This window comes from Schistocerca gregaria, chromosome 6, assembly GCF_023897955.1.
Source record: "Schistocerca gregaria isolate iqSchGreg1 chromosome 6, iqSchGreg1.2, whole genome shotgun sequence".
NCBI classification, from domain to species: domain Eukaryota; kingdom Metazoa; phylum Arthropoda; class Insecta; order Orthoptera; family Acrididae; genus Schistocerca; species Schistocerca gregaria.
Window position 1 is genome coordinate 327,743,047 of NC_064925.1, and position 26,608 is coordinate 327,769,654.

The window sequence follows — 26,608 nt, forward strand, 5'->3', positions numbered from 1 at the left end:
TCAAGAACAGCTGCCAGCTTGAGTGACGTAGAAGTAAATATCCTCGGAGTAGTGAATCAATTTATATCACTTAATAAAAGCAAGTCTTCTGCTCCATACTGTACACCCATTAGGTTCCATTCGGAGTATGCTGATGCATTAGCTCCATACGTAACAAACAACTTTGTTTGCGCGAATATTACGTATTCCTCAAACAACCATGACAAAACAACAATGATAGTAATTTGCTAATTGTAGTTACAGTTGATCGACTCGATTTTTCTGCACATTTAAGACACATCTAGAATAAACAGCAATATATTGTAATATCTTTTGTTTTGATATGTTTATTTGTTCGCTGTTTAAATTCCATGTTCAACAGCATCACAACAAGACAGCAATATTTTGTAGTAGGCTAGTAGAATTTTAATATTTGAATGTAATTTGCTACTAACATAAGAACACTAAATTTCACTCGTGGAAGAGGGGAGGGGTATTATGTGTACATTTTTTGATGTTTTAAAATAGATCGTTATCTACAATGTATGAGAAGCCATAATGCCTGCAGATGATTAAATAAGGTAGGATAGGTTGTTAACAATTTGGCATTTAGTTATGTATCACCGAAATGTAAGTATTAATAATGTTTCTCATCCATTTTTCATCCCTTATACTAGTAACAGATTCCATTCAACTTAAATAAATTTCACCATAATCGCATCATGCCTGATGTTCATTGCGATGTAATCATATATAGATATAATCTAATGATCATGACCTATTCCCTGAGAATTAGCTACCGCGTAAATAAACATTTCAACAAAGAAAAGGCTGTTTTCCCTAAGATAGGCCTCAATAATCCAATATTCTATTCAAACGGTTCGTTTCCAAACAGATACTATTGCCTTTCCGGTGTAATCATGTGTAAACGCCAACATACCACGACAAATGCAGCTTTAAGAGCTTGCAGCCGATTAAAAAATAGATCACGAAAATAGTGGGACGTCAAGCTGCTATTTCTTGTGATATCGTTCTCAGTGAAATATAGATCACCACTAACGTCTATTTTTTAAGCCGGCGCAACAAGAATTAAAAAAAAAAAAAAAACACGAGCGAGACCCACTCTTCTTTTCACTTCTACACACTTGAGTCGGGATGTTATATATACGTAAAACAGTACGAAACGGTAGTTACAAAGACAACGTTATTCAAACTTAGCACATCATATTTCAAGTCAGTGTGTCAGACAACAAGTAAACTTAGTTAGTGCAGAGCTTTTACTATGTGGAAAGTTCCTCCGTAGGTGGAGGGGTTTTATGCTTTACCACCTTTTTCGTTAATAACTCGTAGTTGGCTCCAATGAGGGAGTCCAACTTCTCGCCAGCCTTTATGAACACGAACGTTGGGATGCTACTTATCCCGTACCTCTTGACGATTTCGTCGCACTCATCAATGTTAACCTTGATGAAGATGACGTCATCGTGGGCATTAGCGAGCTCCGTGACACGTGGGGACATGATCTTGCAGGGACCACACCACTCGGCGAAGAAGTCGACCACCACCAGCTTATCGCCTGCCTCTTCCAGCAGTGTCGCTAGCTCCTCGGGGCTGGATATCTCTTTTACTTCAATACGTGGTTTCTTCTCTTTTGTTTTCACCTCCTCAGTCATGACTGCATCTGAGGTATCACGAGTTTGGCTGTATGTTTCTTTACGAAAATGTACCAGCTCTACGAATTTTGATTGAGATAACGACTTCGGAACAACGCCTTTGACCAGAGATTATTTACGTTACTCACGGAATATTTTATCAGAGTAAAGATTACTTTAAAGAAAAGAGAGTCCGACAGTGTGTCAGAATACTAATATCGATGGAAAAAAATCTTTCACGTCTCGACTCAAGAAGTCACGTGATTACAGTGACGCTGCCGATCTGAAATGTCATACATTGTCAGTACAGAGATATTAACATCAAAAGTATCGCATATTTTGTAGACTCGATTCGTCGAACACTTAATAATCTGTGTTCGATACCTGGAATTATCCTTAAGCCTTTGAAGAGATAAACGTAAAGGTGTTTTCCCTGTTAACGAAAAGCGTCCCAACTCATGTCGTATTTTGTTCATATGATCGGAATGGATAGCAACGGCTGTCCTTAGGTTTTGTACTGCATTTCATTGTTCTGCCCAGTCTCGGCTCTCCTAATCATGCTGCAGCTGCATTGCAAAATGACTTCCTAGCACGACAAAGTGAAAGCGTTCCATAAAACAACGAAGTTACAGCCGTGTCATGCAGCTAATTGATATATTTTTACGAATTAAATACTTCCGCTTTTATTTACTGTTATCACTATTTAATCTTCTTTTATTCTTATGGAAACTATAATATTGCTTCCGCATGCTCATTTCTAATTAATAAGTGCTTATACGACAATTTCCTATTGTGACTGCTTTAAAATGATGCATAAAAATTTTGAAATCTGTATAATACTGAGGTAACAAACAGTCTGCCGTATTTAAATCACAGCTGCAGCTGCGAATCAGATCTTCTGTGTTTGCAAGAAATTTCGTGCTTTCTAAAAAAAAATCCACTGCTCTACTGCTAAAAAGCAAATCATAGGACAAATCTCTTGTTTTTATCACGTTTGTGTGTATTCCTCCAAAGTAATTTTTATTTCCGCAAGTGTTGGTACACTACTTGCTTAACTCTACTGCTCGAGAAAAGTTTTGGAAGTCCCTTCTGTGAATTCCTCAGTTTTCCGAGTACTGACTCAGGTTGCTTAAGTTTATTCTTCGCATGGACGTTATTTAAAAGCCTTCGTTCAGCTCTTTATAAAATGAGCCAGAGGAACGATAATTAACCCTATACCTGACTGCAAGAGTATGGTGTGCGAAAGTGAAATAAATATTTCTTAGGGAAGGAAAATTATTGTTGACAGTATAGTGTAACGACTCACAACAGTCTAAGTTGAAAGTAAAATACCTGTCATTTATTTTCCTATAATGTTCTCAAAATAAGTCTGCAGTAGCCTCTTCGTTATTCGTTGCAAGAAAGTAAAGTTGTTGTTCTGTATTCTTGCAGCTAAAATTATGCGAAAAAACGTGGGTAACATTTATTAACGTGCTTGCAAAGCTATGGCGTCGAAGCATAATAATGGTGATGGTAAGATGTGTCGCTTGGTACCAACTGTATGGAATTATTGAAAAAGTTATGAGTAAATGGTTGGAAAACGGAAATAATGTAGTAAAATAAAGTAAATTCAAAACAACATAAGCGAGTGGGAAAGTAAAGCTAAATATAAGTGTTGACTACACCGTAGTAAAAAGTGCGATAATTTTGCGTACTGTAAGGGATGTGAAAGTGAAATAAATATTTCTTCTGGAGGGAAAACTACTATTGACAGATATGTAGAAACGCAGAAGCATGTGCAATGTGTTGCAAGACTGGTAGGGCGGAAAGCGTTTAACTTCATTTTCATCCCGGGACTCAATGAGAGCGACAAAGTTAAGGAGGCGCAAATAAATATCTGTGTATTTATAGCTGAATATAAAGTGTCTTTCAACATTATAGAACATTTGTCCAGCATTATAGAACATTTGTCTGCATTACTGAAGTCAGCATGTTCGCATTCAGAAATTGCCGGAAAAGTTAGATGGCCACTGCTATTGTCAAACAAGGTGATGAAAGTAAGTGAACCTAATTTGCTTCTCAGAAGTAAGTTTTCAGTAATTGTTGCTGAATCAACTGATCTCAGTAGTACGTAGGATCTTAGTGGTACCGCTAGAGTGGACCTAGGACATGGAAGGGGCTGAGATTGTAGAACTCATTGCAGTAGATGAGGGCAATGCTGTTAATCTTTACAGCGGTCTGATTGGATGCTGCCGATGGAGCTAGTGTCATGATTGACAAGCACAATTCCCTGTCTGCCCTTTTGAAAAGAGATATCCCTTGTTTTTTCCATAATGAACTCTATGGTCTTCCAATTACTTTGATACCAGCGCTAAGTGAATAGCTGCATTACAGGAGTTCCAAGAGGGTCAAGCTGCACAAAATGCTACAGCCAAGCCAAACGAAGGTGGATCTCTTGATGCAGTAGTTTCTCGAGTAGTAGAGCGATATGATATGACTCTTTCGTTCTCTCCTTTAAGCATGCTGCTGTAGAAGATCGGTTACTTACATGTGACATCATTCTTCAGACCCTTTATAATAAACTATGTTTAGCGTTCTTAGAATTCGTTCTACTGAATTTCAATCAACCGAATAAGCATATTCAAACCGAAGATTCTCAGGTGCATACATTACGGGACAATATTTCTTAAAAACTGAAAAACCCGCCTCGATTGCGAAAAAAACACCTAGTGTTAAGTGTTAACCCAGGTTTCGGCGTAGATAACTTGAAAAATATACCAAATACGGAAAACATATTAAGGCGTTTTTAGTTTTTTAAGATATTAACCAACGATTGCTGACGCGCTGCGATATTGAAGGTTCTACAATATTTCTTCTTTATCGCTCACATTACTTGAGTGCAATGTCAAACTTGAACATCTGCAAACCTCAGAGTTGGAGAAAATTAAGTGCAGAGATATTAATACCTTTCTTCCTCCTGAAGAAATGTATCTCGGTGTAATGGTGCAGATACCTCTGGAAAAAGATGAAAGTTTCGAATCAGGACATTAAGGCGGTCAAAGGTCGTTGCTCAGATTTATAAACTGAGGCAGTCCAGCAAATCTTGTCCCGTTTCTTTTTTGAGGATACTGCAATTAAGTCACTGGGAGTAGCTTCCAGTTACTGGCTCCGGTTCCCGCGGTTTTCCAAGTAATGTGGCTACTAACGAACTTCAGCAATTAGGTATTGAATAGCGTCTGCTCTGAAACACCGAAGCTGCAAACAACCCCGCTGAAGGCGTCAAGTTTGTAAGGGGCGGCCTAGACCTGGATTATGAAACATTGCCGCGCGACGTACCCGCACGGTCTACGGCGCCTTGACATGGTCCGTGCGGCTCCCCCGTCAGAGGTTTGAGTCCTCCCTCGGGCATGGGTGTGTGTGTTGTCCACAGCGTAAGTTAGTTTAAGGTAGATTAAGTCGTATGTAGGCTTAGGGACCGATGACCTCACCACCAATTTCCAAAAGAATTTGTGAAACATTTGTAATATGTTGGAAGACGATTGGTGATTTAAGTATCCATTAAAAGAGATACTGTTCCGACTCTGTTCAAACCTGCGTAATGCTGACTTTTAGATCATTTTTTTGAACGAAAACCACCTTACTACACTGTATTTCTTCCTTTCCCTGAGAGTCTGGGGGGGGGGGGGGGGGGGGGGGAGGGTGCGGTCCCCTACGGTACGGGTTCCCTTGGTTAGGATACAGGAATTTTGGAAATTTGTGAAGGCTAAAGTATACTCTGACTCACCTGTACTCATCAAATTTGTTTGCTGCCAAACAAGCAGAAGTACGTTATCTTCCAGATTATTATGGGGATTACTGCAACTACAAATATTGCTGAAAGATTCCGAGTGTTTTTGCTTTGAAACTACAAATTCAGTGACAAAGAGACACGGGGGCCTAATAGTACTACGTAAGCCGACAGTGAGGAACAATAAACACACATTTCAGTCTTGGATGGGAAAATTTCATGACGCATGTAAATGGTGAGTGACTTTTATCTGTTTTCTTACATTGTTGCTTCTGAGGGTAATAAGTATTATTACGGACTTAAGTTTTTAATACTGTTGTTTAATCATATAAAGATGTCAATTGTGGGTATCAAAAGTGTCTCGATAAGTTATATCTCAAACGTCGCAAAAGTGTGACAATGAAAATCGTGCACATTGTCATCTACGCACGTATAATGCCTAGTCATTACATCGAATTCCTTTTGTGTGTACTTTTATTTTACTGTGCGGATAATAACAACATCAGTAATAGTAATAATTAGTAAAAGAGATACATTTTTATGAAATCACTATAATAGTAATTTTCTAAGTTAGTGCGACTATTATATATATTAGCATGGAGAATAGAATGTCTAATATCTACTTTTGTCTCCCGCTCTTTCGAGTTTCTATCTCCTGATATATATCTCCTAATAGAAGCCGACCTCGGGAAAGATCAGTTCGGATTCCGTAGAAATATTAGAACACGTGAGGCAATACTGACCTTACGACTTATCTTAGAAGAAATGTTAAGGAAAGGCAAACCTACGTTTCTAGCATTTGTAGACTTAGAGAAAGCTTTTGACAATGTTGACTGCAATTCTGTGTTTCAAATTCTAAAGGTGGCAGAGGTAAAATACAAGGAGCGAAAGGCTATTTCTGCTCCTCTTGTGAAGGAAAAAAAAGAAAAATTCGGAGTAGGTATTTAAATCCATGGAGAAGAAAAAAAAACTTTGAGGGTCGCCGATTACGTATTCTATCAGAAACAGCAAAAGAGTTGGAAGAGAAGTTGAACGGAATGGACAGTGTCTTGAAAGGAGGATATAAGATGAACATCAACAAAAGCAAAACTAGGATAATGGAATGTAAACGAATTAAGTCGGGTGATGCTGAGGGAATTAGATTAGGAAATGAGACACTTGAAGTAGTAAAGAAGTTTTGCTATTTGGGGAGCAAAATAACTGATGATGGTCGAAGTAGAGAGGATATAAAATGTAGACTGACTATGGCAGGGAAAGCGTTTCTGAAGAAGAGAAATTTGTTAACATCGAGTATAGATTTAAGTGCCAGGAAGTCGTTTCTGAAAGTATTTGTATGGAGTGTGGCAATGTATGGAAGTGAAACACAGACGATAAATAATTTGGACATGAAGAGAATAGAAGCTTTCGAAATGTGGTACTACAGAAGAATGCTAAAGATTAGATGGGTAGATCACATTACTAATGAGGTGGTATTGAAGAGAATTGAGGAGAAGAGGAGTTTGTGGCACAACTTGACAAGAAGAAGGGGCTAGTTGGTAGGACCTACTCTGAGGCATCACGATATCACAAATTTAGCGTTGGAGGGCAGAGTGGAGGGTAAAAATCGTAGAGGAAGACCAAGAGATGAATACACGAAGCAGATTCAGAAGGATGTAGGTTGCAGTAAGTACTGGTAGATGAAGAAGCTTGCTCAGGATAGAGTAGCATGGAGAGCTGCATCAAACAAATCTCAGGACTGAAGCCCACAACAACAATACCATCTCCTGATTTCGAAATTACCCCTGCAATTTTATGTCTTCATTACAAAGTCTCTTGAAATGTTAATTTTAATTAGACGTTTGTGGTACTTACCTACGTGAGGCATTGTCTTTCTTGTTGCTAATGAGTATCAGTGTGGAACGGGGTAAACACGCATTGTAATGACGTTTCGGTTATCGCCCAAGATAAAAACACGTGATAGTTTTAAGTTCATGTTGTGGAATGTATGTGGAATAAAACTGGCCCAGTAGCAATATTCGTCCACAAGCAAGCTTGAGTGTAATATGGTCATGTGTGATTGTAGTATGAAATTATATGTGGACTATTAGCGCCAGTTTACGATTGCCTCCAGCTCGTCTTCTTCATATCAAGGGAATGTATGTACTTCAAGGAGAACTGTATTAGAACGTGGTCCAGTGAAAATATTGTGTTAGCATATGTTCAGAAGTGGCTTATGTGGCAATCCATTTGCCTGGAATCTCTAAAACCGTAATTTAAATCCTTTACATGTTCTATAAAGTACCAAAGGTGCATTGCTAAATTAAATTAAGTATTAAATTTCAATTCAAAGTTTGCAACAGTTCTCATTAATATAATTTCAAAACTATGATTTTATTTTGGAACTATTAAGTAATTTATTGAATTTCATATTTGCTGTTCAGTTGTGATATGTTCCTATGTTTCTGCAAGTTCGTGCTATTTCCTTTGCGATGTGGTTACAGAGGTTTTGTAGCAGCTTTATTGTGTTTGTTATTACCTAAGAATCATAAATACTTTAAGTTAATAATACAAATTTGCATGGTTTTGAGTAATTGATACTAAAATGGATGTTGAAGTATACGTTAATCTCGTCTAGCACACTCCAAGCCATCCCACCTAAATGACGTAGGTTTGATGTCAGTTCATTAACTACCTATTTTTAGACGAAGGTCTCAGTGGTTTTAAGGCTTATTACTGCAGTGAACAATTACTGAAAATTCTACGTAGATTGTGAATTGTTCTCTGTATTTTGATCACTATCTTTCTTATATTCAAGTGCACAAAATTTACACTTATACGTAGTTCAAAACAGTATGTGTCTTTACTGAATGACGCCCGTTTTGGTGCCTCATTATTTAAAATCACACAGAGAAAGAATTTTTGCAAGATCCCATTTTAATGAACTGCTACCTATCCCTGTAAATTTAATAGTACTGCAGAAACCTTATCCACATGAGTATGTAAAACGCAATCGGCTATTTCCAACTGAAACAGACGTGGAGCTACGTTAGTTGTTGCCTGTCGTATAGGTACAATCCTTGTAATGGGACGATAATTGGTTGCCTGCTAAGGTTTGAACTTAACAATTGTCTCCGTACTTGGGCATAACACCGGATTTGGTGGCTTCTTATTTCATTGATTTTTTTGTTTTGTAACTGACAGATCATTTAGGTTTTACAATATCAGGATAAAGAAAAATTCTCCAAGGCACAAAAATAACATGAATCGACGTCCTGAAAAAAATTTTTGTATGGAAATATTAAAAGTCAGCTCGACTCAATAAGAAAAAGCTATTTTTTGACGTTATTTGTAAATTGGAAAGAAGTGTAGAAGCAAAGAAAACAATGGGCAAAAGTATGATATGTTCTGCATTCTGAAACTTGATTTCTTTGTTGATTTCAATGTTGTCTGCTGCGTAGTGTGAGATGCCACTCTGTCTGATGTGAATACACCATCAGTCACCGTTTTATCACAAGACATTCGTTTGACGTGTAATGTAAATCTGCCTTCACTGGTAACTGGGAAATGGTCAGATAACATAACATCTTCCAAACGTTACCAAAGATCACTGTGCCGTTCGAAGACCTCACACACACACACACATATCCACACCCAACCACCCACTCATCTGATCGTGACTGGGCAAAATATCTCACGAAATAAGCGTCAAACGAAAAAACTACATAGAACGAAACTTGTCTAGCTTGTAGGGGGGAAGCAGCGCTATGGTTGGCCCGCTAGATGGCGCTACCATATGTCAAGCAGATATCAACAGTTTTTTTTTTAAATAGGAGCCCCCACTTTTTATTACAAATTCGTTAGTACGTAATGAAATATGAATGTTTTAGTTGGACCACTTTTTTCGCTTTGTGATAGATCGCGCTGTAATAGTCACAAACCTGTAAGTACGTGGTACGTGGTATCACGTAACATTCCGCCAGTGTGGACAGTATTTGCTTCGTGATACATTACCCGTGTTAAAATGGACCGTTTACCAATTGCGGAAAAAGTCGATATCGTGTAGATGTATGACTATTGTGATCAAAATCCCCAACGGGTGTGTACTATGCATGCTTCTCGGTATCCTGGACATCATCCAAGTGCCGGACCGTTCGCCGAATAGTTACTTTATTTAAGGAAACCACGACCTGCAACAAATGATAATGCCCAAGCAGGTGTTTAAGCTGCTGTCGCGGCTAATCCGCACATAAGTAGCAGACAAATTGAGTGAGAATCGGGAATCTCAAAAATGTCGGTGTTGAGAATGGTACATCAACATCGATTGCACCCGTACCATATTTCTATGCAGCAGGAGTTGCATGGCGACGATTTTGAACGTCGTATACAGTTCTGTCACAGGGCACAAGAGAAATTACGGGACGATGACAGATCTTTTGCACACGTTCTATTTAGCGACGAAGCGTCACTCACCAACAGCGTTAACGTACACCGGCATAAGATGCACTATTGGGCAGCGGAAAATCCACGATGGCTGCGACAAGTGGAACATCAGAGACACTGGCGGGTTAATGTATGGTGCGGCATTGTGGGAGGAAGGTTAATTGGCCCCCATTTTATCGATGGCAATCCAAATGGTGCAATGTATGCTGATTTCCTACGTAGTGTTCTACCGATGTTACTACAAGATGTTTCACTGCATGACAGAATGGCGATGTACTTCCAACACGATGGATGTCCGGCACATAGCTCGCGTGCGGTTGAAGCGGTATTGAATCGCATATTTCATGACAGGTGGACTGGTCGTCGACGCCCCATACCATGGCCCACACGTTCACCGGATCTGACGTCCCCGGATTTCTTTGTGTGGGGAAAGTTGAAGGATATTTGCTATCGTGATCCACCGACAACGCCTGACAAGATGCGTCAGCGCATTGTCAATGCATGTGCGAACATTACGGAAGGCGAACTACTCGCTGTTGAGAGGAATGTCGTTACACGTATTGCCAAATGCACTGAGACTGACGGACATCATTTTGAGGATTTATTGCATTAATGTGGTATTTACAGGTAATCACGCTGTAACAGCATGTGTTCTCAGAAATGATAAGTCCACAAAGGTACATGTATCAGATTGGAACAGTCGAATAAAAAGCTCAAACATACCTACGTACTGTATTTTAATTTAAAAAAACCTATCTGTTACCAACTGTTCGTCTAAAATTGTGAGCCATATGTTTGTGAATATTACAGCGCCATCTACCACAATGCGAAAAGGTGATCCAACTAAAACATTTGGTATTTCCTTACGTACTACACGAATATGTAATAAAAATGGTGGTTCCTATTTTTTAAAAAACGCTGTTGATATCCGTTTGACCTACGGCATCGCCATCTAGCGGGCCAACCATAGCGCCATCTGGTTTCCCCCTTCAAGCTAGACAAGTTTCGTTCTTTGTAGTTTTTTCGTTTGACGCTTATTTTGTGAGACATATGGCCTGTTCACGATCAATGGACCAGCCTGCATGTGTGTGTGTGTGTGTGTGTGTGTGTGTGTGTGTGTGTGTGTGTGTGTGAGAGAGAGAGAGAGAGAGAGAGAGAGAGTGTGTGTGAGTGGGTGGGTGTAGATTTGTGTGTGAGGTTTTAGAACGACATGGTATATATATGTATATATATCCCAACCTCTTACGTAATAAAGCCCATCGATGGGTGGCATAATGTTGAGTTCCTGCCCCTATGTGCTAAACCCAACAATGGATGGAATAATGTTGAGTTCCTCCCCCTATGTGCTATATGTCGCTAGTAGAAAACAAAAAAATTCTTATGTATAGTTAAAGTCAAGTACTGGTTCACTAACTGCTTGATCTGTTGTCTTAGTATTATATTTGTTGTAATAAAAGTAAGGTAATACCCAAGAAATTCTCAGAACTAATGTGACTGCTATAGTTATAATATTATATTTGTGTAAGTATAACAAACTTATTTCAAAACGTGTGTTGTGGATATATACTACAGTGAGAATGTTCCAGGTATTCTGGATCAAAACGGGTGATTAGCGCCCAAGACCAGCGCCTGAGAGCCCCTCCCCTCCCTAATGTCGTTATCATATTAGTACGGTCCCCATGACGTCATACGACCGTGTTGACCAATTATAAGTTGCGGGAAGAGACAGACAGCATATTCCATCAGAATTTGAAAAACATGCACAGCTTTGTCCAAAGTTTCAGCAAAACACACACACACACACACACACACACACACACACAGCTTTGACCACACAAAGCTTTGTCAGTATTTTCAAAACATACAGTTTTTTCGTCAGTTACAGAACCCATCCGGTTTTGACAGCAGTCGTAGAACACACTCTCAAGCACACACACATACTCACAGAGCTTCATCAGAATTAGCAGAAAACACACACAGCGTCGTCAGTCTTTGCAGAACTGACACAGGTAGTCAGTATTTGTAGAACACACACAGTTTTGTCAGTGTTTGCAGAGCCTGCATTCACATATTCGCCATGCTGTCACCATTAGCAGAACACAGACACAGCTGCAAGAGCATTCGCAGACCACACACACAGCTTGGTCAGCATTCAGAGAACACAGACAGACAGACAAACCCACCCACCCACACACACACACACACACACACACACACACACACACACACACACACAAACAAACGCTGTTTATTCCCCAGTCTCATACATATTTTCCACAATACTATGTGCAAAGTAATTTGTAAGTCTTGTTTGCACGTCTATAATAGCTTGTTCTTTTTCCAGTAAAAGTTTATATTTTTCCTTCATGGGGGTTGTTTTGCCATATATTTCAGTGTGAATTTTTTGACTTTGACCCATTTCCAGTTTTCTTTGGTACATGTATAGCATATAACCTGTATTTGAAGGAGTAATTTCTATAAAAAATAGTCGTTTAAGTCTATTTGATTCACTGGTTCTCTTTCTGAAGGCCTGCGGAATAACATCTTTCATAGGAACCAATCCTAATTTGGCAATATCCATATTTGATGATGCTGTAGAGAACAATGCCACTGATTGAGAAAAATACGTATCTCCAGGTTTAATATGACATTATTGTCCTAGTTGGAGACTGTGTTAACAACTTTCACATATTGTAAGTTAAGAAAAGCTATTATCAGACAGACCCTCGTTTATAATTTTTTCTTGGTGTTGACAGTGTGGAAGGTTGACTTGTATACCAGTCCACTTTTGTGAGTTCTTATTGTTCCAGTAGTCGTATTTCAGAACAGTATTGATACAACACGCCAACTGTTCTGTAATCTATCTGACAGACCACACAGAGGGCAGCAGATCACATTGTAAATAATATTTGTTGGCATTCTGCAGTTTTCGATGATGCTGAGCCACAGTCGTACAGTAGTTTTTGAAAGAATGCGTCGCCATTTGGCTGTATATTGCCGCATAATTCTTCTCTACAATCTAGATTTCGGCTTTTACGCCTTTATCGACTACATCAGATATGACCACTTATTGGTCTAAGAACTTTTAGCATGTAATTGATAATGGTGTAAAAGTCGAAATCTAGATGGTACAGAAGAAAAATACCATAAAATACAATCAAATGGTGGTGTATGCTAAAAAAATGTGTACTTTATCCCAAGAAAGATGTAAAGCTTTCTCGTAGGCACGTATCACGGCACTTCTTACAATCAATAAAATTGTTATTGATATCATTGTTCACTTCTCTGCTTGTGATCTGACAGATAAATTTGTTCCACATCTTTATTGTGCGAGTGATGCTCGCCCACATTAAACTGCCTATTCTGACTTCTTATCGTTGTTCACAATAATACTGCCGTTTCCTGAAAATCTTATTGTACACAGAAAATCCAAGTAAAATATGGCATTATATCCATTTCCATACAGTAATAGTCATCTACACAGAGTTGCTGCAATTTGCTTAGCAGCTCGTCATGATGAGCACATCACACGTTACCTTTTTTTTAGCAAAAAGGTCGTCCCCTTCTCTACATGTTCTTGTCTCTCCACTAATACAGAACTGCATCCCCCCCCCCCGCCGCCGCCTCTAGCAGCAGTGTGATACATGAGCAGCCATTATCTCTGTAATCTGAGAAGTAAGACATGTGCAAGTACGAACACGTCAATAACACTCAAATTCTTTGAGACATTATAGACTAGGCATAAATATACATCTTAGCACTGTTCTCTTCATATGAAACACATCCTGTAAGGACCGAGGGAGGGGGCTGTATGAATTTGGCATCAAGGGGACTATACTAAAATCTGTACGTATTATCACAGGGGAAGAATATAAACTGCTACTGGAAAAAGAACAAGCCATTACACATGTGTAAACAAGACTTAAAAAATATGTTAAACAGAGTATATGGAAAATTTACATAAGACTGGAAAATAAACGATTATCAGCATGTATGTAAATAGCATGGTAACTAGCCATAAGCAAGATTACCCGTAGAATAGATAAATCTAAGGATGTTCGCTATATTAGAGCACACACAAAAAAAATCTGTTCATAAACCTCCTTTACAGTTTCCACCGGCTGAAAAGGCTGGTTACACTGTATCTGTATTTTGTGGGCTGAAAACCTAGAAACACAAAAGAAATCTCCAGAAATTGAAACTGGTAAAATAACTCATCTATCTGCAATTCATTTGCTAATGTGGTAAACTTAATGCCCTATTCGCAAATTCTACTAAAATACGGGAGAGAGCTGCCATCTTACATCCAAGCAGACATGGATTGCTTTAACGATAGTGCAAAGCAGGGAAGAAAAGGAAAAATTAAAATCATCGAATGCTTTTGGCCGGAAAAATTGGAAGAAGTAACTTAGCTAATTATTAAGGCGAGAAACCGCTTACAATGAAAAAAAAGTCAGATATTAGAATTCGAGAACGTTGTTGTTGTTGTTGTTGTTATTGTCTTCAGTCCAGAGACTGGTTTGATGCAGCTCTCCATGCTACTCTATCCCGTGCAAGCTTCTTCATCTATCAGTACCTACTGCAACCTATATCCTTCTGAATCTGCTTAGTGTATTCATCTCTTGGTCTCCCTCTACGACTTTTACCCTCCACACTGCCCTCCAATGCTAAATTTGTGATCCCTTGATGCCTCAGAACATGTCCTACCAACCGGTCCCTTCTTCTTGTCAAGTTGTGCCACAAACTTTTCCCCAATCCTATTCAATACCTCCTCATTAGTTATGTGATCTAGCCATCTAATCTTCAGCATTCTTCTGTAGCACCACATTTCGAAAGCTTCTAATCTCTTCTTGTCCAAACTATTTATCGTCCATGTTTCACTTCCATACATGGCTACACTCCATACAAATACTTTCAGGAACGACTTCCTGACACTTAAATCTATACTCGATGTTAACAAATTTCTCCTCTTCAGAAACGCTTTCCTTGCCATTGCCAGTCTACATTTTATATCCTCTCTACTTCGACCATCATCAGTTATTTTGCTCCCCAAATAGCAAAACTCCTTTACTACTTTAAGTGTCTCATTTCCTAATCTAATTCCCTCAGCATCACCCGACTTAATTAGTCTAAATTCCATTATACTCGTTTTCCTTTTGTTGATGTTCATCTTATATCCTCCTTTCAAGACACTGTCCATTCCGTTCAAATGCTCTTCGAAGTCCTTTGTTGTTTCTGACAGAATTACAATGTCATCGGCGAACCTCAACGTTTTTATTTCTTCTCCATGGACTTTAATACCTACTCCGAATTTTTCTTTGGTTCCTTTACTGCTTACAGATTGAATAACATCGGGGAGAAGCTACAACCCTGTCTCACTCCCTTCCCAACCACTGCTTCCCTTTCATGTCCCTAGACTCTTATAACTGCCATCTGGTTTCTGTACATCCTGAATACCGTCCTAGTAATGTCTGAATGACCTTGAAATCACTGCAGTATTATTCTGTTTTCGTCATACTTGTTGCTTGTTATTGATATCTTATTGTCCTTGTGTGTTTCTTCTTGTTGTAAATCTGAGATGGGCACAGGGATACACCCATATATGTTCCCTCTATACAACAACTTAACCCTGGTGCTCAGTTTGGGAAAAAGGTAGCAAAACATTTACCACCGGGTAGAATTATGTTCAGTTCAATAGAAGTGCATTAAGTTCCTGTAGATCTGCCAAAGGCTCCCTAATATGTGTTATAGGAAAATAACAGTTTTCTTATGCGTTCAGGTATCAGAAATATTAAATTCTGAGCCAAGAGCCATGAAGTGTAGTAGATTCTTAATGCTAGCAGATGTGCCGAGTCGAACGTCACTAGTGGTAGTGTTCTTGGGTATGTGGCGCTGGTGACACTGGAGTGTGGTTGCGTGGGACACGTGACCACTAATGCAGAGTGAGGAGAGTGCATGGATAGCGGTGGTCAACCTGCAGTACACCGAGGGACTGGCAATATCTTCTGGTCACCAGCGCTGTTGCTGCTATAGAAGCAGCTGCGAATCACGTGGCGCGTCGCCAGAGGCCAGGCACTGGTGCGACGGCCGAGACTGATCGGCGGCCTGGATCTGGAGATGTTGCAGTCAGGAGGCCAGTCTACTGCACCAAGAGAAAGCGACGACTCCAACTTTAACCAGCGCCGGAGGCCGCTGTGGGTCATGGCTGACAAGTTGTGGGCAGCAGCTGGGACACTGTACACTGACGTGACAAAAGTCTTTGCATACTTCCTAGTATCGTGTAAGACTTCCTTCTGTCCGGCGTAGTGCAACAGCTCGACGTGGTACGGATTCAACAAGTCGCTGGAAGTCTCGTTCGGAAATATTGTGCCATACTGCCTCTAAAGCCGTCCATAACTGTGGAAGTGTTGTCGGTCAAGGATTTTGTGCACAAACTAACCTCCCAAGTATGCCTCATAAATATTCGATGGGATTCATGTCGGCCAGTCTGACTGGCGGAATCATTAGCTCAAAATGTCCGGAATCTTCTTTAACGCAATCTCGAATACTTATGGACCACTAATATGGCGCATTGTCATCCATAAAAATTTCATCGTAGTTTGGGAACATGAGATCCATGAATGGCTCCAAATGGCCTCCAGGTAGCCGAACATAACAGTCAATGATCGGTTCACGTGGACCAGAGGACCCAAACCATTCCTTGTAAACACAGCCCACATCATTACTGATCCACCACCAGCTTGTACAGTGGACTACTTTGGTCCATGTCTTCGTGGGGTCTTCGCCACATTCGAACTCTACTACCAGCTCTTATCAAATGAAATCGGGACTCAACTGGCCAGCCCACGGTTTTACAGTAGTCTAGGATCCAACCGATATGGCCAATGGTCCAGGAGAGGCGCTGCCGGCAATGTCATGCTGTTAACAATGGCACTCGGGTCGGTCGTTTGCTACCATAGCCCGTTAACGCCAAATTTCGCCGCAGTGTCCTAACAGATACGTCCGTCATAGTCCCACAATGATTTCTATGATTATTGCACGCAGTGTTGATTGTCTCTTAGCACTGACAAATCCGCACAAACGCCGCTGCTCTCGGTGGTTAACTGAAGGCCGTCGGCCACTGCATTGTCTGTGGTGAAATGAAATGCGCGAAATTGGGTATTCTCGGCACACTCTTGACACTGTGAACCTCGGAATACTGAATTCCCTAATAATTTCTGAAATAGAACGTAACATGTGTCTAGCTCCAACTACCGTTCTGGGCTCAAAGCCTCGTCGCGCGGTCATAATCACACTGGAAACCTTTTCACATGTGTCACCTCAGTGCAAATGACAGTTCCGTCAATGCGCTGCCCTATACCTCATGTAAGCGATACTACCGCCATCTGTATATATGCATAACGCTATCTTATGACTGTCATCCCATTGTATGAAGTTCGAGAAGCATTTGTTTGGCCTCGGCTTGGTTGACGCAAAGGTTCGCCACAGAGCAGTAAGCTCCTGGAGAGACACGAACAAGCCTGTCCTGCAAGGAGCTAAATAAAGGGAGCCTCATGGAGTTGGTGCAGAACAGTACCGGATGCACAGTGGTCAGTATGGACGGTGGTCTTCTGGACATCAACCTGAAGGTGTTGGTGCTATCTTCTAACGTTACACGAACAACACTCATGTGAAGGTGAGGAATGGTTTCAGCTGATTACAAGGAGTACGAGCAGAATGCTTTCCGAGTTAATATTATATCTTGATGATCTTGGGTTTACGTCGAGGTACAATGTTAAGGACAAATGTTGTGAAAGTGCATTAACTGCTATCGATAGTGAATATTACGTCATTAGGCATGCCCGGACATGCGACTATACCAGTTAAATGAGAGTCTAAGAGTGTTTCTATTCAAACAGTGGTTCTGTTCCGTAAACAGTGATTTTGAATTGTACTTTGATTTTGTTGCTGTCAAACCAGTGCTTCTCTTAAGTCTAGTGAAAACTGTTGTGTTTGCCTTAAGCGACTGTTACATCATATGTGTAACTGGACTACTTATCACTTGCACACAAGGGTGATTAGATGGACAGTGTTGTCACTAGTTGATGTGGTGATTGGCTGTAATTAGTAGTTACACAGCAGGGAGTAGCAGTTAGTGGATATATTACTTAGTCTCTATCCTAAATAAGTTGAGTATGTACTAGTATAAGGACCTGCTAGTGTCACGACCATAAGGGCAAATGTCCATGTACTGTTACTATGTTAGGTTGTTTTTGGTTGCCCATTGTAAGGCCTGGTTATTTATTCTACACTCCTGGAAATTGAAATAAGAACACCGTGAATTCATTGTCCCAGGAAGGGGAAACTTTATTGACACATTCCTGGGGTCAGATACATCACATGATCACACTGACAGAACCACAGGCACATAGACACAGGCAACAGAGCATGCACAATGTCGGCACTAGTACAGTGTATATCCACCTTTCGCAGCAATGCAGGCTGCTATTCTCCCATGGAGACGATCGTAGAGATGCTGGATGTAGTCCTGTGGAACGGCTTGCCATGCCATTTCCACCTGGTGCCTCAGTTGGACCAGCGTTCGTGCTGGACGTGCAGACCGCGTGAGACGACGCTTCATCCAGTCCCAAACATGCTCAATGGGGGACAGATCCGGAGATCTTGCTGCCCAGGGTAGTTGACTTACACCTTCTAGAGCACGTTGGGTGGCACGGGATACATGCGGACGTGCATTGTCCTGTTGGAACAGCAAGTTCCCTTGCCGGTCTAGGAATGGTAGGACGATGGGTTCGATGACGGTTTGGATGTACCGTGCACTATTCAGTGTCCCCTCTACGATCACCAGAGGTGTACGGCCGGTGTAGGAGATCGCTCCCCACACCATGATGCCGGGTGTTGGCCCTGTGTGCTCGGTCATATGCAGCCCTGATTGTGGCGCTCACCTGCACGGCGCCAAACACGCATACGGCCATCATTGGCACCAAGGCAGAAGCGACTCTCATCGCTGAAGACGACACGTCTCCATTCGTCCCTCCATTCACGCCTGTCGCGACACCACTGGAGGCGGGCTGCACGATGTTGGGGCGTGAGCGGAAGACGGCCTAACAGTGTGCGGGACCGTAGCCGAGCTTCATGGAGACGGTTGCGAATGGTCCTCGCCGCTACCCCAGGAGCAACAGTGTCCCTAATTTGCTGGGAAGTGGTGGTGCGGTCCCCTACGGCACTGCGTAGGATCCTTCGGTCTTGGCGTGCATCCGTGCGTCGCTGCGGTCCGGTCCCAGGTCGACGGGCACGTGCACCTTCCGCCGACCACTGGCGACAACATCGATGTACTGTGGAGACCTCACGCCCCACGTGTTGAGCAATTCGGCGGTACGTCCACCCGGCCTCCCGCATGCCCACTATACGCCCTCGCTCAAAGTCCGTCAACTGCACATACGGTTCACGTCCACGCTGTCGCGTCATGCTATCAGTGTTAAAGACTGCGATGGAGCTCCGTATGCCACGGCAAACTGGCTGACACTGACGGCGGCGGTGCACAAATGCTGCGCAGCTAGCGCCATTCGACGGCCAACACCGCGGTTCCTGGTGTGTCCGCTGTGCCGTGCGTGTGATCATTGCTTGTACAGCCCTCTCGCAGTGTCCGGAGCAAGTATGGTGGGTCTGACACACCGGTGTCAATGTGTTCTTTTTTCCATTTCCAGGAGTGTATATCAGATGTTGTTTTTTAAAGAGGGTATTTTGTGTTATTATGTGAATCCTTCTAAGGTTTTTTGGGCTACGAAGTGTCATTTGTTTTGCCAGAGTGGTTTATATTTGTATATAGTACTGATATTCTGCATGTTAAATAAATTTTTTTGAAACTGATCTCACATCTTCACAACTGTCCGCCCTAAACCCACTCTCCACAAACCCCATGCACCAAAGCAATTAATACAACTGAAAAATTAACAAGGAACTGTTGTGGTTATATGAATAAGCGCTTCCTACATCCATGATGGTGATACAAAAAAATAACATTTATGTCAAGCAAAAAAAGTTACATGCCGCTATTGTGAGAACTCCATATCATTTTATCACTAAGTCAAAAATATGGTTAATAGTGCATTAGTTTCAGTACACACAATGCATGCAAGCTGATATATAAATCAAATACTTAAAGTAAAATGGAGCCTTACATTCCCAGATAGAAAATATAGAAGACATAGAGAAAGTTCAAAGAATGATGTTTCACTTTGTTCATTTACTAACGCTTGTCTATCACACACAACACGTAAGATCATTTAACTAAAAACGTCATTTGCAAAGATCAACAGCTTTAAATGAAAGACAATTTATATGCAGATGTGTTCTTCTGTTTCAGTTATTTCTTGGAACTTAACCTGTGGAAAACCGTTACCGGTATTGATGATTACGACAAAAAGAAAGTTCGTTTCATAGACACAAAGACGAAAGACAGTATAACTGATATATCACAAATTTGTGTACATACGTATATGAAAAAGATGTTTGTAGTACTTACCATCAAATTGGTAACATTAACACGCAAATAAGTACTCTTAAACAGAAGACAGTTTGCATCTGCTCACTAACTATGTTATTCATTAATTTAAGCTAATAATTCAACGACTTGATTTCGAATGTGCTAACAAAACTATAACATATTTTACTGTGATCCATCAATTTTCCCGTTCAGTCAAATGTTGCAAAATAATTCATCATTATAATGGAAAGCTCTTTACCGAACAGAAAATTTAATATTAATTCGAAAAGCCGCCTGCAGTCAGTATCCACAAATCAGATTATCGACTTATTAGTTTCCGCGTAAGGATGCCGAGCGAAGTCTATTTCATCTATGGCCTAAGCTCCAGAAAATACAGCGTCGGTACCCGATAATGTTCGGATCACGTTACGTTACGATGGTCTCTGTGTAGTCATGATCTCAGCAGTTGCGACTAGCTGAGTTTGTAAATTTAGGATTTTATGTGCATTTAACGTTGGAGAACAAACCAGTCATCTCACTAGCAGTTGAGAATGTTTGCGGCTCAGTAGAAGTGGAGACGTTAGGCAGAACAACATTTGCATTGTCCAATGTACTTATATTTAATTGGCACATGTTTTCTGTATGTGTAGGACACTTCTAGACGAAACAGCGACCAATTACAATTTCACAGTAGAATTAAAGACAAATACAGTTACAGAGGTAGCTCTATGTCCACATCAGGCAGCACTGTGGCAGGAATAGCTCCTCCAAACTCTGTGAAATATGTCAGCATACCATTCATAGGTGAAGTGTAATGTCAGATGGGAAACTTATTCCGTGCTAAAAATATCAAAATTAGTTTTCCACAAATAACGAAGTGAAAGGCAATGTTGCTCATAACTTAAATTTACTGAATGGAGCACACCATAAGTCTGAATTTTCTTATAAACTAAATGGTTCTGTAGTGCCCAAAATTTTACGTAGAATAAACTGGGAGGAGTTTCAACGTACAATATTGAGAATACATGAATGCTCTCAGGCTCAACTTTCTAAATAAATCAACTGTCACTGCTCACTTTTTCCGACAGGGAAGAGAGACAAACATCGAATAAAACTTGGGATATTACATTTTGTAGAAATGAAATGATCGTATGGCATTGTTGGCCGGGAGGACCCATTCGGAGGAGAACAATGCCACAGTATTGCAAGTCCTTTTTAGGTGACACCACATTGGCGACTTGCGAGTCAATGATGATGAAAATGATAAAGGACACACAACATCCAGAATCCTGCCGGGAATCGAACCCGGGCCCCCCAAGAACGGCAGATAAACCTGTTAGAAGAATTAGAAATACAAAACCATATTCACAACAAACATGAGTGCGTCCTGAATGATCAATTAAATGTAAGAAACCATTTGTATCTTCGAAATTTCATACAATTCTTATAATCTGAAATGATACAAATAATAATTAAAAGAGAAGATATTTTTCGTCGACCATTACCAGCAGCTTTCAAATCTAACTAATTAAGTGTTCTTGTTGTTGTTGTCTTTAGTCCTGAGACTGGTTTGATGCAGCTCTCTATGCTACTCCATCCTGTGCAAGCTTCTTCATCTCCCAGTACCTACTGCAACCTACATCCTTCTGAATCTGCTTAGTGTACTCATCTCTCGGTCTCCCTCTACGATTTATACCCTCCACACTGCCCTCCAATGCTAAATTTGTGATCCCTTGATGCCTCAAAACATGTCCTACCAACCGATCCCTTCTTCTAGTCAAGTTGTGGCACAAACTTCTCTTCTCCCCAATCCTATTCAACACCTCCTCATTAGTTACGTGATCTATCCACCTTATCTTCAGTATTCTTCTGTAGCACCACATTTCGAAAGCTTCTATTCTCTTCTTGTCCAAACTATTTATCGTCCATGTTTCACTTCCATACATGGCTACACTCCATACAAATACTTTCAGAAACGACATCCTGCTACATAAACCTATATTCGATGTTAACAAATTTCTCTTCTTCAGAAACGATTTCCTTGCCTTTGCCAGTCTACATTTTATATCCTCTCTACTTCGACCATCATCAGTTATTTTACTTTCTAAATAGCAAAACTCCTTTACTACTTTAAGTGTCTCATATCCTAATCTAATTCCCTCAGCATCACCCGATTTAATTTGACTACATTCCATTATCCTCGTTTTGCTTTTGTTGATGTTCATCTTATATCCTGCTTGCAAGACACTGTCCATTCCGTTCAACTGATCTTCCAAGTCCTTTGCCGTCTCTGACAGAATTACAATGTCATCGGCGAACCTCAAAGTTTTTACTTTTTCTCCATGAATTTGAATACCTACTCCAAATTTTTCTTTTGTTTCCTTTACTGCTTGCTCAATATACAGATTGAATAACATCGGGGAGAGGCTACAACCCTGTCTCACTCCTTTCCCAACCACTGCTTCCCTTTCATGCCCCTCGACTCTTATGACTGCCATCTGGTTTCTGTACAAATTGTAAATAGCCTTTCGCTCCCTGTATTTTACCCCTGCCACCTGCAGAATTTTAAAGAGAGTATTCCAGTCAACATTGTCAAAAGCTTTCTCTAAGTCTACAAGTGCTAGAAACGTAGGTTTGCCTCTTCTTAATCTATCTTCTAAGATAAGTCGTAAGGTCAGTATTGCCTCACGTGTTCCAACATTTCTACGGAATCCAAACTGATCTTCCCCGAGGTCCGCATCTACCAGTTTTTTCCATTCGTCTGTAAAGAATTCGCGTTAGTGTTTTGCAGCTGTGACTTATTAAACTGATAGTTCGGTAATTTTTACATCTGTCAGCACCTGCTTTCTTTGGGATTGGAATTATTATATTCTTCTTGAAGCCTGAGGGTATTTCGCCTGTCGCATACAATATGCTCACCAGCTGGTAGAGTTTTGTCAGGACTGGCTCTCCCAAGGCCGTGAGTAGTTCTAATGGAATGTTGTCTACTCCGGGGGCCTTGTTTCGAATTACGTCTTTCAGTGCTCTGTCAAACTCTTCACGCAGTATCGTATCTCCCATTTCGTCTTCATCTACATCCTCTTCCATTTCCATAATATCCTCCTCAAGTACGTCGCCTCGAAATCTATACAACATATTAGCACAATGGTTGAACGATGAATTACGTAGCTATAAAGACGAAATTGGTGACAACTCAACATCTGTGTGTAATTCTCTTCCGACCACAATTTCAGGCAATGCATTTTAAGAAAAAAACAAAGCTTTTATGATAATGAGTGAACATGACTCAAACTCTGGATTGTCACACAGCGAAGAGATTCCTCAACATGAAGTTGAAATGAATGAAGAGACTGTTTACCAGAAATATTTTACCGGAAAGTCAGGTGCACATGGGCTGAAACACTAGCTGCAACAAATACTCGTCTCACGAGTCACAGTATAATCATACTGCATTGTACCACCTCTCGATCAAGACGTATTTGATCCAAATGAATCATTCGGGATAATATTTGATGCGGTTATCAAGAATAAACTGTATGAGAAATTTGCAAGTATGGATGTCTTCATTGCAGTTTCATATACTTATATTATGCCTTCGCTTCGATAATCCAGAAGACAGAGAAGAACGGAAGGAAATGACGCAAATTGCATAAATACAGAAATTGTAAATACCTACAGTAAGAATTCCCAAGCGAATAACACCGTCTGTGCTAATGTAACTATTGATTAGATGTTGCTCGCTTTGACGGATCGCTGTGCCTTCAAAATGTAGATTCGTAGTGAATCCAATAAATATTGTCTAAGAATATTGTATCTAGAAGATTAAGAAACGTACCATTTCAAAAAGCATTTGTAATGCGGAAAAAATACCGACAGCTTCTCCTTGACAAAAGGAGAGAGAAAATGTTCGATACCAGTGGAAGTACGTATGCGATTATATCAGTCAGTTCTCAACTGCAGTAGTAACATCATGAGGGACACCTGTTACGCATCGATATAACTTACTAGTTTGTGAAGTCTAACTGCTGTCGGTACCATAAAGAAAACCAAGTAAGAAATTCCAAATGAGTTCTTTGCCCACAAGGGTAGACCAATCAGATCATAACTACGGGGTTACAGTTGTGAGTTAAGTACAGAACAACAAGTCAATAATTCATATGTCACTCACGCTTTACGATAACGCCGTAGTGAGTCGACTAACAAAACCGAAATAATTCTTCATTGTAATAGTAGAGGGTGGCGCAGGGAAACAGGAAATTTCGAAATAACGTCATTTCCATGAATAAATTCATAAAACTAATAATTTATTAACGAAAGTAAATGTATTCAGTATGCCATTATTCAGTATGTTTTTACAATCAAAATATCCAAATGTCTCTCTTTACTTTTTATAGATGACATCGGAAATATGTGCTCCCATGAGGCGTTGACACTCTAACAACCTGTTATGAAAACTCTGCAATGCGCGGTGCGGTGTAGCAAATCTTGGGGAATGGCAGTGATTTCGTTTTCAATGTTCTCCTTCAGTTCATGGATTGTTGAAGGACGTGTACGGTACACCTTGCCTTTAAGATATCCGCACAGGAAGAAGTCGCACACACTAAGATCAGGGGATCTTGCAGGCCATGCAATGTCACCGTTCCGTGAAATAATGCGTCTTCCAAACAATTGACGAACTGCTGCCATCGATTGTCGAGCAGTGTGTGACGTGGCTCCGTCTTGCTGAAACCACATGTTTTCGACGTTAAGATTGAGCTCGTACAGTCTCGGTGTAAAGAATATTTGAAGCATTTCAACATATCGAACGGATGTTACTACCACTGCACTACCATCCTCACGTTCAAAAAAATAAGGGTCGATAACACCATGACACGATACAGCACACCATATTGTGACCTTGGTGCTATGTAGTGGTCGCTAGTGAAACTCACAAGGATTGTCCTGTGCCCAATAACGAAAATTCTGTTTGTTCACGAGTCCGTTCACATGGAAATGGGCTTCGTCTGATATCCGTAAGTTACCAAGGAAATTCGCCACATCTGGCTACTAAACTCCATACGTGACGCTGGGTCTCGTTTATGTAAGTGTTGCACAATCTGCAACTTACAGGGATGGAAGTGTAACTAGTGCAGTATTCTTTGTAAGCTTCGTCGCTTAATCCCTAGCGAAGATGCGTGCTGTCGAACGGAGCGGCGAGGGCTTTTCTCGAGTGCAGCTCTAGCAGCTGCAATGTTCTCTGGGGTACGTACCGTTGGAATGCCACCTGGAGGTTTCTTTTGCAAGGCAGATCCTGTTTCTTCAAAATTACGCATCCACGTTGTAATAGCATGCGCAGGTGGGACACGTCCATGACGTCCAAGCTGGTAATGCTGTCGAAATGTTCTCTGCGCGCCAGTCGCACTATCACCATTTTTGTAAAACGTTCTCACAGCTACTGCACGTCCTGCACCAGTCCAATTCTCCATGATTACTAAATGGCAATGCGTTCACATCAATTGTGCAAAGTTTCGAACATATGCCGGCTTTACAGTGCTGCCAACTGTAGCGGCACCCTGCGCCACCCTGTACATGATGAGGTGTAGATTCTGCCTACCAAATGTGTTCAACATATTCAAACAGTTGCAGAAGGCGTGTCCAATGACTGTCTTATACACTCCGTCTTCAGGCCACAAGTAGCCCATCGGGACCATCTGACCGCCGTGTCATCCTCATTAGAGGATGTGGATAGGAGGGGCGTGTGGTCAGCTCTCCCGGTCGTTATGATGGCTTTCTTTGACCAGAGCCGCTACTATTCGGTCGAGAAGCTCCTCAATTGGCATCACGAGGCTAAGTGCACCCCGAAAAATGGCAACAGCGCATGGCGGCTGGATGGTCACCCATCCAAGTGCCGGCCACGCCTGACAGCTCTTAACTTCGGTGATCTCAGGGGAACCGGTGTATCCACTGCGGCAAGACCGTTGCCACTGTCTTATACAGAGTGCTCAAAATTCTCTTTACAAACTTCTAGCACATGTAGAGGGGACCGAGTAGATAATATTATGAACCGTAACCCATGCACGGTAACGTACCGTTACCATACTACAACCGTTTGGAAATATGTTTGCTAGTTACCTACGCAACAGGGTAGTTTCGGTGCGAGATACTTACGTCGGAGCGTCTGTTATTTGACGTCTAAACTACCTCTCTGATCTGGTTCGAGCCTCATTCACGTGTCTGTGTGTGTTATAGCAACAAGAATGAGTGCACATTTGTAGAATACATTGGCGTGATCCTTCTGTTTGGGAAAGCTCACGATAATGGAAGAGCTGCTCG

General features: G+C 41.0%; 1 protein-coding gene across 1 annotated transcript; it reads right to left on the reverse strand.

Annotated features, from left to right (window-relative positions):
• Positions 1–304: 304 nt before the first annotated feature.
• On the reverse strand, positions 305–1,789 carry LOC126278374 (thioredoxin-2-like). The gene has a single exon (XM_049978448.1). The coding sequence runs from the start codon at positions 1,647–1,649 to the stop codon at positions 1,260–1,262; it is 390 nt and encodes a 129-aa protein (XP_049834405.1). The 5' UTR covers positions 1,650–1,789; the 3' UTR covers positions 305–1,259.
• Positions 1,790–26,608: the final 24,819 nt, after the last annotated feature.

Excerpts from the sequence above, each read along its gene's own strand:
- LOC126278374 (XM_049978448.1), bottom strand. The coding sequence starts at position 1,649 with ATGACTGAGGAGGTGAAAACAAAAGAGAAGAAACCACGTATTGAAGTA.